The sequence below is a fragment of the Monodelphis domestica genome, chromosome 1, assembly GCF_027887165.1.
Source record: "Monodelphis domestica isolate mMonDom1 chromosome 1, mMonDom1.pri, whole genome shotgun sequence".
Lineage (NCBI taxonomy): Eukaryota > Metazoa > Chordata > Mammalia > Didelphimorphia > Didelphidae > Monodelphis > Monodelphis domestica.
Window position 1 is genome coordinate 20244064 of NC_077227.1, and position 14320 is coordinate 20258383.

The 14320-nt window shown below is 43.0% G+C and overlaps 1 protein-coding gene across 2 annotated transcripts in view; it reads right to left on the bottom strand.

Annotated features, from left to right (window-relative positions):
• The window catches only part of FAM13C (family with sequence similarity 13 member C), a 103175-nt gene that overhangs the window by 56023 nt on the left and 32832 nt on the right, over positions 1–14320 (bottom strand). The window contains exons 1-2 of one of the 2 annotated variants that reach the window (XM_007478339.3): positions 5069–5265; positions 4528–4646 (exon numbers count right to left, since the gene is read on the bottom strand). In XM_007478339.3, coding sequence (XP_007478401.2) covers positions 4528–4646; positions 5069–5128 — 179 coding nt within the window. In that variant the 5' untranslated portion in view covers positions 5129–5265. Of the gene's footprint in view, positions 1–4527; positions 4647–5068; positions 5266–14320 lie in introns of those variants that run through there. The other variant, XM_007478338.3, reaches the window with a different exon arrangement.

Below are 14320 nucleotides of genomic sequence, written 5' to 3' on the forward strand. Positions count from 1 at the left end.
TTTTACAGATGAGGAAATGGAGATTTGGAAAGGAGACCATTCCTGCCCTTCACCCAGTTCGACAAAGGGATTTCCTTGCTGTTTCTCATCCCCAGTATCCCCATCTCCCATCTCCATCTCTTTGCCCAGGCTGTTCCCCCATTGAATGCTCTCCTTCTTCCACATTGCCTGTAAGATTCTCTAACTTCAGGGCAGTCACCCAGCTCAGTAGCTAGATGTGAGGTCTGGACTTGGGAGGCTCTGGATTCAAATCTGGTGTGGGACCCTTCCTTGCTTTGGGTCCCTGAGCAAGTCACTTGACTATGGTCCTTGCACTCTTCTTTTCTACTTTTTTTTTTAATTTGAAAAATTTAATTTAATTAATTAATTCAGAATCTTTTTCTATGGTTCCATGATTCATGTTCTTTCCTTCCTCCCATCCCCCTCCTGTAGCCAATGGGCAATTCCACTGGCTTTTACATGTGTCCTTGATCAAGACCTATTTCCATATTATTAATATTTTCCTTGCACTCTTCTATCTTATAGTGGATACTCAGACAAAAGATAAGCATTAAAAAAGAATCTCTCACTCCCTTCCCAGCTCCCTGCAGTCCCCGCCTCTGACAGGACTCCCCTGTGTCCTAGTGCCTCACCCCCAAATGACCTGCAATGTTTCTGTGGTTTATATTCATACTTTTCAATCCACTCCCTAGATTGGAAGGTCTCTGAGGTCATGAAGGAGGCCAACGACCTCACCTCCGAGGGAGCATTGACCACAATCAGTCAACAGACCTTCATGGAGTCCCCAGCACGTGCCAGGCACCGAGGATCCAAGAAGAGGAGCCTACGATCCACTGGGGGAGCCAACATGCAAAGTAAGGAATGAAGATGGGGAGGAGAAAGCTTCCTGGACAAGCTGGGCTTTTAGCTGGGACTTAAAGCCAGGAGAGGAGAAGAAGAGGCAGAACATTCCAGGCAGGGGGGAAGCCATCCACAGGAGACTGGCCACCATCACACAGAAAATAGCTTCTGTTTTGGGCTCCTGTCAGCCCTGACCTCCCCAACATGACTCTCGTGATGCTAACTTGGGCAGGCCTCCTTCCCAGGGAGGGCTGACACATCACCAAGGATGAGTGTACCTGCCCATGGTTGGGCAGAAGGGAAGAGGCTGGAGAGCCTGGGAACCAGGACCACTAGGATGGATGGAAGTTACAGACCCTGGAGCTTGGCCCTCTGGGCAAGGTTCCTGCAGAGTCTGGGCATCTGGGCTGCCAGGGAGCAGCAGGACAGCACCGGATGACCCAGGGCGCAGGGAGGACAGATGACTCTGCCCTCTCCCCTCTACTCTGGCACTCCTGTACCTTTCCAGGCTGATCTAGGACACTGTTATTCTTCTAAAGCGCTGGTACTCGGAGGGTGCCCTCCATTCCCTCCCCGCTCCTGCCCTCTCTCACCTACAGTCCTCGTTATGAGTCATTTTTCAATCACGTCTGACTCTTTGTGATTCCATTTGGGGTTTTCTTGGCACAAATCCGACAGCAGTTTGCCATTTCCTTCTCTGGCTACCTAGAAGTCACCCCCTCCTCTTCAGATGTCCGAGACCTTCTCTTCTTCCAAAGCTCAGCCCAGGGACCCCTCCTCGCTGTAGCCACCCATCACAGCCTCTCCTTCAATATTTCCCAGGGAGCTCTGGCCTTCCCTTTGTCTCTGTGACATTCCACTTTATGGAATACGCATCTGATCATATTCCCAGAGCAGATTATGAGCTTTAAGGATAGGGATAATGTTTTCTCTTGTTTCATTTTATGTTCAATCACTCTGTCTCTCACCCTTGGCACAGGGCCTCATGTGCAAGAGGAACCTGTGGGAGAGTCAGTATGACGAGCGGGTGGATGGGGCACCACACAGGGGTGTCAGAAAGTCTCGAATTCCAATCTTGACTCAAACACTGACTAACTTCGTGACCAAAAAAAAAAAGCCTCTCAGCCTGACTCAGACTCAGTTCCCACAGCTGGATAATGGTGGCTCATATTAGCTCCATCCTCCCAGGACTGCTGTGAGGATCAAACGAGATCATGTCTATGATCTATATTTAAAAATATGTCTATATTTAAAAAAAAATGGGGGCAGCTGGGTAGCTCAATGGATTGAGAGCCAGGCCTCGAGATGGGAGGTCCTGGGTTCAAATCTGGTGTCACAACTTACCAGTTGTGAAACCCTGAGCAAGTCACTTGACCCCCTTCATCTAGCCCTTACCACTCTTCTGCCTTGGAACCAGTACACAGTATTGATTCTGAGACAGAAGGTAAGGGGTTAATAATTTTTTTAATGAAGAGAAGCAGGGGAAAGGACAATAATTTAAACAATTTTGAACATTTAATAGCAAGGGCAGCTTCATAAATGAAGAAATGAATGTCAGACTTTTCCCATTTGTTATTTTTAAAGTTTTTGTTTGCTTTTCTAAATAAAGTAGTCAGATCAGCTTGATGAACTCCACCAACATCACAATTTTGCTGAGGACCAATTCCCTCCTGCCTCCTGATCCCTTCTTGAAAAGAAGAAACAATCATAGCGAACTCAGGCTTCTACTTAGGACAGTATAACCTGCCATTTTCAGACACAAAATGGAATGGCTAAACAAAGCCCACTGTGATGCTTGTTTCCTTGTTGTTTTGTCATTTGCAATAACGTTTGACCCTTTGTGACCCCCCCTTTGGGGATTTTCTTGGCAAAAATACTGGAGTGGTTGGCCATTTCCTTCTCTAGCTTATTTTACAGATGAGGAAACTGAGGCAAATAGGTGAGTGAGTTGCCCAGGGTCACACAGTTAGTGTCTGAGGCTGGATTTGAACTTGGGTTCTTCTGACACCAGGCCTGGCACTCAATCCACTGTACCATTGAGCTGTTCCAATAGGCTTCTATTGTTAAGATTGTGATGCTTAGGATAAAAGCGCAGCTTGGCAGTACACATTCCCCTTACACTGGTTACTCTGTTCAGTCTGGGTTGTTTTAGACATGCTCAGAGGCACAACACTGCCTTTCAAGGAAGTGAGTGCATGTACATGGCACGTGTGTGTGTGTGTGTGTGTGTGTGTGTGTGTGTGTGTGTGTAAGAGACAGAGACAGAGAGAGAGGGATGGAGGGAGACAGAGAGACAGAGACAGAGAGAGGAAAAGTGACAGAGACAGAGACAGATAGAAGAGAGGCAGACAGAGAGGAGAGACAGAGACAAAGAGACAGAGACAGACAGAGACAGAGGCAGACAGAGAAACAGCTGACATGTCCAGGACTGAATTTTTCTATTTCTTTCCAGAGGACAAAAGCCTCCCAAATATATATATATATATATATATATATATATACATATATATATATATATTATATATATATTATATTATATATTATATATATTATGTTATATATTATATATTATATATATATATGTATATATATATATATATATATATATATATAGAGAGAGAGAGAGAGAGAGAGAGAGAGAGAGGAGAGGTAGATATAGATATATACTATTCCTTCTCTGCCCCTGCTCCCACATGGGGATGTGAAGGCCACAAGTCATACTTCGCATCCAAGCCCTGGCCCTGACTTATGCCTTTCCTCTCAACTATCTGCAGCAGCTAGAGACCTGATCAGAATCTCAGAGTTGAAAGTGGCCTTCCCATTCATCGAGTCCAGCCATCCCTGAACCAGAATCTCCTCTATAATAGCCCTCACAAATGGTCATCTATCTTCTGTTTGAAGACTTCCAGCAAGGAAGAACTTACTACCTCTCAAGGCAGCCCATTTACTTGGACTTGGCTGAAATAATATTGGCAATTTCTTCCTTATATTATTGAATATATATATTGAATATATATATATATATTGAAATCTGCTTTTTTTTCTTCAGTTTCCACCCATACTCCCCTGTTCTTCACTCAGACCCAGCAGATTACATCTAATCCTTCTCCACACAACAGCCCTTCAAATACCTGAGGACAGATATCATGTTCCCTATTATGATGAAATAATGCTGCCCACTGGACACAGATGAAGACTGATGACTCACGACCTCAGCCAGAGATCTGTGATCCATGGTACAATTTAACCAGACACATAATTAAGAGCAGGTCTGGCAAGTAGGGGTTCGTTTTCATTTGTGGCAGAATCAAAGGAACATAGGGTCATGAGAGAACATAGATTTAGAGTAAGAAGGCAGCTGAGAGGTCATCCAGTCCAACCCCCTCATTCTGCAGATGAGAAACCTATGCTTAAAAGCCTTGCCCAAGAATCCTATCATCAATAAACAGACCATAGAGCTGAGAGATTCCCCCAGGCTGTGGGGAAGACTTTGTTTCTCCTTCTAAACCTAGCAAGTTTCACCCTTGCCAATTTCATCTCTGCCAGTTTCACCCTTGCCAGTTTTGTACTTGTCAGTTTCACCCTTGCCAGTTTTTACACTGGTCAGTTTCACTTTTGCCAGTTTCAAATACAGGCCACCACAGAGGTTCATATAAACCACCAGTGGGGACTTCACAAAGATCTTACCTTGGCTGATGACGCACCACATCTTGGCAGTGGAAGGCTACATTCTGAGGACCCTCATTAGCTGGGGCTCCTGCTTTCCCTTGCCATTCTGATGGGCTGGTAGAAACATTCTCTGGCTCCTATAAGGAGTAACAGAAAGAGAGAGCAAGCATGGTCAGTGGCAATCAGTAAGAACAGAGAAAGCCCTCAGCGTGTGGGAACACAGTAGGGCAAGGGGAGGTTATGCAGGAGCCTAAATCCATAGCCAGAAGGCTCTGGTCATGTCATCTAATCCTCTCATTGTACAGCTGAGGGAAATGAGGTCCAGAGAGGGGGCAGAAGCCACATTCTGGGATCCCAAGGACACTTGTCTCATCCTTCAGAGGGTAGCACTGTGCCTTAGGACATTTGAGCTCACACAGACACACAAGCACACACAGACTCATACACAGGATGATCTAGACTCCATTGCAAGGCACTCCTTGAAGGATAGATGGACACAAAGGGGTGCCCCAGCTATTTGGCTCCAGCAGATTCAAGCCATCCCCCCATGCTACAGCACCTTCCTGGAGGGGGAGTTCTTTTCAGGTTCCTCTGGAGTTCTTGAGCACTCTCTCATCATGTTGCCTTCATTCCAGCAAGAAGGCAAGCTTCTTCAGGACAAGGCCAGTGTAGATATATATCAGTGAGGTCTTGAATCCTCGTCCCCCTAGCTCCCCACACCAGCTCACTAGCCGCTACACCCCACTGTCTCACTTTCTCCTTGAGTAGAACATAAAACACCAGATTTGCACTTCTTAAACAATATTCTTTCTCTGGTGGCCTTATCTACTGTAGATTGGTAAGAGGGCTGGCTTTGGAGGTGGAGACCTTGAAAACAAACCACAGTTCTATAAATGGTTCCCTTTATCATTCTGGTGACCCAGTTTTCCTCACTTCGCCTCAGTGTCCTCAACTGTAAACTAGGGAGACTCGAAGGACTCTTCCAAATGACTTTGCTATCAGCCCTAGCTACGGAAGCTCTTATTTTTGTTTTTATTTCTGTTTTTTACTCTGGAAATATATTGGACCCAGAGTCCTGGCTTTGCTGCTTGAGCACTCCCATGATTTGAAAGAAGGCACATAACATCCCTGGGCCTCAGTCTCCTTTTCTGTAAAATGGGATGAGATGAGATGACCACTGGAAGACATTCCAGTGCTAACATCTGACGATCACTAGATGCCATTCCCTCTTGTTCTCACCTAACCGCCCCAGATGAACTAATTCCCATTAACTTTCTAGTGTTGTCAATAAGCTGCTTAATGTCCTGTTTCCAAGTAGCCCTCCAAGTTGGATTACACAGATTGCCTTTGCTTTTGTACCTACCATCTCACTGTAAGCAGCCAGCCTGGTCTTTGAGCTAGAAGTGGCCTCTCTCTCTCATAATCCATTAGTTCTTCAGCTACTTCCTTTAATAAACTCAATTGTTTTCTCTTTCTGCTGCCAGCCCAGTCTAAACCACCATTTTTCCATTTCAGGTGACTTCCTTGGTTTGCTTTTTGGTGCCCCAGGCTCCAACTCTATTCTTAGTTGTGAGCACCACATTTTAGGAGGGACATTGATAAAATGGAGAGCCGGGACCACCCTGAAGCTCTTCTCATCCAACTCTCTCATTACAGGGATTGGGAAACTGCGGCCTGGGTAAGGACAATGATGTGTTAGCCGGGTGACCCTGGATCCTCTCAGTCTCGGTGTTCTCAGGAGTGAAATGGAGATAATAAAGGCAGCTACTTCACACAGTTGCTTTGTCAAGATCAAATGAGGCAACGTATTATGAAGAAAATGATGAAGAAAAACAACTGAGAGATGTAAAACTCTAATCAATGCAATGGTAAACCCCAAGGCCAGAGGCCTGAAAACAAAGCGTGATACCTATCTACAATTAGGGCTCAAGATGCGAAAACAAGACATATATCTTTGTACACAAGAGCGAGACATTTTGTTAGACTATACGTGTGTGGGGAATTTGTTTTTACTTTCATTAATGTTCAAATTCAAGAGAAAGAAAGTAGGAAGAATAAATAGATAATAAATGTTTGTAAAACTAGACAAGTAAATAATAAGAAAGAATAAATAAATAAATGGGGGCAGAGAGAAAAGGAGGAACATATGTATAGAGCTTTGCAAATCCAAAAACACAATAAAAGGGGGAAGCTAGGTGGCTCAAGGGGTAGAGTCAAGCATGGAGATGAGAGGTCCTGTGTTCAAATTTGGCCTCTAATACTTCCTAACTGTGACAAGTCACTTGCCTAGCCATTTACCCCTTTTCTGCTATAGAACCAATACATAAAATTAATTCTAAGATGAAAGGTAAGAGTTTAAAAAAAAACGTAAGTTCTAGCTGCTGTTATTATTGTTATATTATTACTATGCAAATATGTTAGACATTTATGTACTCACAGGATCATCTCTAACCTCACATGTACGTATAGACATACCCTGGACAATCCTATTTTTCTCACCATCCTAAGAGACTCAAATATCTAGAAACTGGCCCTGAAATTGGAAGTAAATCTCTTGTCTTCAACAAAAAAGATTGGGAGTCTCAAGGATAACAATTCGTACAAAATCCATGCCTTAGATAAGCATAAAAACGGCGCCCTTCTCAGCCCAGAGCCACACGGATTAGTGTTGTTTGGAAAATGAAGGTCACTTGATATCATGTAGTTTAAAACATAAGCTTCCTTCTCAGTTTCCCATCTGTCTTCCCTTAGAGTGGAGGGCAATTTAGAAGAGGGGAGGAGCAGAGGGAAGAAATGCTGCTTAGAGAAGAGCCAACCGAGGCCCTTGGGGAACAGAGGTGTGAAAAGCTCCAAATACGAGCGCTGGGCCAGGGATGTTTATGTGGCCCGAGACAAGGGTCCAGCATAACCGAACATTCATTTATTGGGATTGTGGAAATATGTGCTAAAAAGGCACCCTTGGTAGTGGGTGGGCAGACTGGTCCCACGGCCAGGGAGGTCAACTCTGACACTTGCTGCTTTGTGCGACATCTCCCTAAGGTCAGGGTTCTTCACTTCTGGGTATCATGAAGCCCATGGGGAAGCCTGTGGACCTCTTCTCAAGATGTTTGTGAATGTATAAAATAGACTGGATTCTGAAGGAAACCAATTACAATGAGAAAAATAAATTAAAACATCAGCACCCTGGAGAAGACCCCCTGATCTAAGCAATCCCACACCTGGACAGGAACCGCCTCTATCACACGGGTAACAAGGAGCAGAGTCGGGGACTTCCTGAGGCAGCATTCCACTTCTGGGCCGCCATCATTATTAGGAGTTTTTTCCTTATGCTGGGCCAAAATCTGCCTTCCCACAACTTCTGCATGTTGCTCCTACTTCCCCGCTCCAGGACAAATGAACAGAACCAGGCTCTTCTCTCTTCCCGTATTTGAGGGCATCAGAACCTTGTAGTTCTTTCACCATTCCAGATTAGTCCCAGTTGGTCCAATGCCCTTTCTAAAATGGGATCCTGTCGGCCTAGAGGTCTCTGAGGTTCCTACTAGCTCTGGGCTATCATGAATCTGGTAGGTAAGACTAGAATGACTAGGGATGTGGAGAGGGCTGTTGGTCCTCTAATTTTTTTAAACCCCTACCTTCCATCTTAGAGTCAATACGGTGTATCAGTTTTAGGGCAGAAGAGCGGTAAGGGCTAGGTTATTGGGTTTAAGTGACTTGCCCAGGGTCACACAGCTAGGAAGTGTCTGAGGTCACATTTGAACCAAGAATCTCCCATCTCCAGACCTGGTGCTTCATCCCCAAAGCCACGTAGCTGCCTGGGTCCTTGAATGTCAAGATAAGACAGTTAGGTTTTCAATGGAGGCAAGAGTGAGTCTTCAGTCTGGCTGGGAGGGTGGAAAAGGCCTCTTTGACAACCACCATCCAGATTGGGATGGAATGGGAGGAAAGCCAGATGGAATTGTCCTAAACAGTGAATCATCAAAACCTTTTCAAGTCTATTCAGGCTTTTCACTTTCATCTGCAAGGTCACTACCACTGGGTTGATTTACAAAGTGAAAAGGTCTTTGAACAGCTGTTTTAGTGAAACAATAATTTATAACAGCCCAGAGCACGGCACCTGGCATGGAGTGGGCACCATTTCTTGATTTGCTGCACAACCAGAATTCTGGGTACTGCTATCATGCCTTTTTCAGCGCCTTGGACCTCTACTCTCTCTTTCTCATAGCCTATCAACTCTTCTGCATATAAATGAAAGCACCCAGTCACCCAAGGGGCAAGGGAGAGAGGCATGGTGAATCTGGGAAGCGCACAGTATTTTATCACTACTGAAGAACAAGCCACATATTGAGGAAGAATACTGAAATTCAGAAGAGGCACCATAAGAAGCATGTTGGGCCTGCAGCCAGGATTCTGGTTTAGTTCAGCCTTAGACATTTCTAGCTATGTGACCCTGGATAAGTCACTTAACTTCTAGTTCCCCATCTGCAAGCTAGGACCTACCTCCCATAGTTATTGTGGGGATCAAAAGGGACAGCAAATGTTTATAATGATCCACTGCCTTCTGGGGCAAGACCAACTCCTATCTGACCCCTTTTTCCCAGGAGACTTGAGACCACTACTGAGTCCCCTTAATCCCCATCTTTAGGCTACCCATCACCAAGCAGTACCTTCAGCCAAGTCTGCCAGTGGAACAGTCTCTGCTCCTGTCACCACTCCAGACACCTTCCACAAGAGAGCCCCAGAAACTGAAACCACTCTACATAAAGTCTGACCAGGGCCCGATTCTCAGCCCCTAGTTTCAGCTAGACCTCCAGCAGTCAAAATGAGATCAGTTTCCTAGGGAGCCCTCTAGACCATTGACTCATCCTGATCTTGTCATCTTGTAGGCTCCCATGCCCTTTTCTACAAAATTCTGTCCACATTCTCCTCAATCCATTCCGTGTTTCTGAAGTTGATTTTTTGAACCCGAGGATTGGACTTTACATTTTAATGTCAACTTCTCAGTAAAAGTGGGGGGGATGGGGGATGAGGAGGGCGAAATTGGACAAGATGATCTCTAATGTCTCTTCAAAGATGTTAATTTTAACCCAACAAACACCCAAAAAACTGAATGTCCTTGCTGGAAACAAAGCGGCAAACATCGTCCAGGAAAGGGAACCCCCCTCCCCAAACAGTCCCATGGCCATGCCAAACACCCATCTGTTTTCTATCTGGTCACACCCTTCCCATAGGGATTTGTAGCAAACCCCTGTTTCTTATGAACTCAAAGTCACTAACTCAGGCTCAGCACCCTGGAATTTAACAATCCATAGCTCCAGGGCCTTTCCCAGGTCCCTGATTTGTGCCCTCTTCATTTCCGAAAGCTAAAACAAAAATCACTTTGAATTTACTTGGACTACAGCTTGTATTTGCTTATCTGCTCAATGTTCTTTGTCTCTAGTAAAATAAAAGGAAGCTCTTCAAAGGCAGGAACTGTCTTTATGTTTTTTAATGATCCCTTCCCTTCCATTTTAATATCTGTTCAAAGATAGGTGATGGGATTAAGTGACTTGCCCAGGCTACCACAGGTAAGATGTGTCTGAGGCCAGGAACTCCTGACTACAGACCTAGTACTCTATCCACTGAGCAATCTGGCCATTAGAGATTACTTGACATTGTATTGTATTTCAATCCCAAGCACCTAGCACAGGTCCCAGCTCTTTCTAAATCATCAGACTCAATAGCTGACAAATTCATTACATACACTTGAACATTATGGGCTGTAAACATAGCAGTTATATCAGTTCTATGATTTCCTTTAGAAACTGAATTTTTGCCACAAGTATGACTTCTACAATAGATCACCACTAGCTATTTAGGTTTTGGGATAGATAACATCCAACAACTTAGTTATTATTTCTGCATGTGCAATTGGTTTTTCCCACAGCAATAATAAAACCTCGTTTCCAGATCTTCTCTGTTGCATGACATACAGAAAATGCATAACGAGAGTCTGTAAAAATATTAGCACTTTTACCATCAGCTAGAAGACATGCTTGTTTCAATTCCACCAACTCTGTTCCTTGAGCACTAAGATTACTAGGTAATGAGCCATACCACAGTGTCGCAAATTCTGTGACCACTGAAGCATGAGTACATTGAATTCCATTACACAAATATGAAGAACCATCCATGAATAATACCAAGTTTGGATTATTCAATAGGAATGTCTTTTAAAACTATCCTAGGCATATCCATAAGATCTACTACTTCTATGCACTCATGTAATGGTTCACTGTTCTTTAGCAAATCAGGAAGAAGCAGAGCTGGATTTCATACACTACAGCACTTCAACTGGATAGTCTCACTATCCAGGAGAATAATTTCATACTTAGAAATTCATTGATCTGAATAAGCTTGAGTACGAAATTTCCTCATTAGCACTTCTATTTGATGTGAACAATATACAGACATCCCAAAACTAAATCTGCTGACTTCTGGACTAATAATGCAGCAGCTGCTATATCCCTTAGACAAGGAACTGTACCTGCAGCTATTGGATCAAGCCTAGCCTTTGGGCAATGACCCTGGGGAGAGAAGGAGAGTGGGGAAAGCTTCACCATGTTCCACAATTCACTCCTGAGTCTCAGAAAGCCACAAGTCCAGACTCTCTCCAGGTCTGCCTGCCTCCTCCCCTTCTTGTGGAGTTTAGTGATTTAATCACTGTTGCTGATGTTTAAGCCTGCCCCACCCTTCCTGACCCCTTTGGGGTTTTCTTGGCAAAGATCCTGGAGGCTTTGGCTATTTCCTTCTCCAGCTCATTCTACAGATGAGGAAAAGAAGGCCAGCAGGGTGAAGTGACTCACCCAGGGTCACCAAACAGAATCAGAGAAACAAACAATTTGAATAAAGGCTTCCCAGGGCAGAAAGAACACAGGACTTGGAGTCTCAGTACCTGAGCTCAAGACCTGGGTCTTTTTCTTTCTGAAACCTCAGTTTCTTCCTCTGGGAATCAGGAGATTTGGATTGGGTAATGAGATCACAGCAGCAGCACTTCATCCCTTCCAACCCTGTCATTTTACAAATGAGGAAACTGAGGTTCCAGGAGATTTCAGGGAGGTGTCCAAGATGTCTCTGGTAGAAATGAGAGCCTGGGAACTCATACTCCACAGCCACTGGATCTCTAATAAGTAGAATTGCATTCAAGGATCAGACATTTAGCAATTACATTCCTGGGGGGTGTCTTTTGAGGATTTAATGTAGAGCAGCAGTTCTCAACCTCTCAATTTGTAGCAATGAGAATACATAATGCACATCAGGTATTTTGCATTCTGAATCATAACTGTTGCAAAATTACAGTTTTGAAGTAGCCACCAAAATAACTTTTTGGTTTGGGGTCACTGCAACATGAGGAACTGTATTATGGGGTCACGGCATTAGAAAGGTTGAGAACCACTGATGTAGAGGGTGATCTATGGACTCTTTCAATGTACATATTCCTCAGGAGCCAAGTAAGATGCTGGAGAGCACAGAGCTCAGAGCCCAGAATAGGGGCTTCGGACAGGGCAGATCTGTGCTGGCCCAGGCAGACACAACAGAGACTGGAAAAATAGCCTCAGGGCAAGACTCTTTAAAGCCCACTACTTGCCTTCACTCAAGCTTCTGTCTGAGAAGCCAAGATAAAACAGAGGGGGAACAAAGCACAGCAATGGCTACCAACAAGAAGGAATCACAATCCACAAGTACCAAAGAAATAAACTCCAACTGAAAAAAAAAAAAAAAACTTTGACCCTGGAGAAAAGGAACAGAGTACAGAGGTTACAGCAGAGAGTGACAAATGAGTAAACACATCCAAACTTTTAAAAAAATGGAAGTTGGTCACAAGCTCTCAAGGAGCTCAAAATTGAGTTCAAAAACCAAATAAGAAAGAGAGAAGAAAAATTAACAGAAAACTGGGAAATGGAAATGCAAGTAATTAAAAAAGAAAATAGCAGTTTAAAAGACAGAATCTCCCACCTGGATAAAGAAGCCAAGAAATCACACAAAGTAATAATAATAATCAAATTAGGAACCAGAATTGACCTGCTGAAAGCCATGAAAAGCAGATTAGACCAAACCAAAAAAGGAAAATCAAAAGATAATACCTGAAAACCAGTCTTTAAAGAATAAAATTGGGCAAGTAGAAGCTAATGATCTCACAAGACAGCAAGAATTAATAAATCAAAGTGAAAAGAAAGAAAAAAAAAATAAAAGGAAACATGAAATATCTCATTGAAAAGAAAGCAGACCTGGAAAACAGGTCCAGTAGAGACAATCTGAGAATCATTGATCTACCTAAAAATTAGAAATAAACAGAAGCCTTGACATCATATTACAAGAAACTATCTAAGAAAACTGCTCTGATATTCTTGAATGAGGGCAAAATAGACAATGAAAGAGTCCATAGATCACCCTCTACATTAAATCCTCAAAAGACAACCCCCAGGAATGTAATTGCTAAATTCAAGAGCCTCCAAGTCAAGGAGAAAAAATAGAAAATCACCAGAAAGAGAAATTCAGGTATCAAGGAGCCTCAGTCAGGATTACACAGTATCTGGAAGCCTCCACACTAAAGAACTGTAAGGTTTAAAATATGATATTCAGAAAGGTAAGAGGGTCTACAACCAAGGATAACCTACCCATCAAAACTGACTTTATGCTTCCAAGGGAAAGTATGGGCATTCCACAGTGTTTAACAAGATTGAAGATTTCCAAGTATTCCTAAAGAAAAGACCAGAACTAAATAGAAAATTTAATGTCCAAATACAAAAATCAGGAGAAACATGAAAAGGTAAATAAGAGAGAGGGAAAAAAATTAAAGGGCTTCAGTAAGGTCAAATAGTTTATATTCCTTTGTGGGAAAATGATATTTGTAACTCTCAAAAACTGAACTCACTATCATAATAGTTAGAAGAATTATTAATAGGTAGAGGCTGGGGTGCTGAGTGGTTTAAGATGATATGTAAAAAAAAAAGAGAAGGGGGGATAGAAGATGGCACCAAGAGAAACTTGAAGGAAGAAGAAAAATGGGATACCACATAAAGAGGCACATGGAAAGGGGAGGAGAAGAATACAATTAAAAGAAGGAGAAGAAGAGAGTAGTAATAGGTAATACTTAAAACTTAATATCAATAGAATCAATATTGAGAGGGAAGAACATATAGATCCATTGTGGTATAGAATTCTATCTTACCCTATAGGAAAGTTGATAGGGAGAAATCAAATTGAGGAGAGGAGTAGGGAGTATCAAAAGGGAGGGAAAGGGAGAGGGGACAGAATTTAATAGACCTTAAAAAAATAAGGGGAATAAGAAGGGAGGGAATGGAAAGGGAAATAAAATAAGGGTGGGGATTAGGGGGCACTGACTAAAAGCAAAACATAGGTGTAGAAGGAAATAGTGAAAGAAGAAAGGACAGGACTAATAGAGGAAATCAAAATGATGGGAAATATACAGCTGGTAATCATAACTCTGAATGTGAATGGGATGACCTCACCCATAAAATGGAAGCAAATAGCAGAGTGGATTAGAAACCAAAATCCTACCATATGTTGTCTACAAGAAACACACATGAGGGAGGTAGACACACAGAGTAAAAATAAAAGATTGGAGCAAAATCTATTGTGCATCAACTAGGAAAAAGAAGGCAGGAGTCAAAATCAAGATATTTGAAACAAAGCCAAAGTAAAAATTGATCTTATTAAAAGAGATAGAGAAGGTAATTACATCTTGATAAAAGGCAGTATAGACAATGAGGAAATAAAAGTTACTCAATCTGTATGCACCAAATGGTATAGC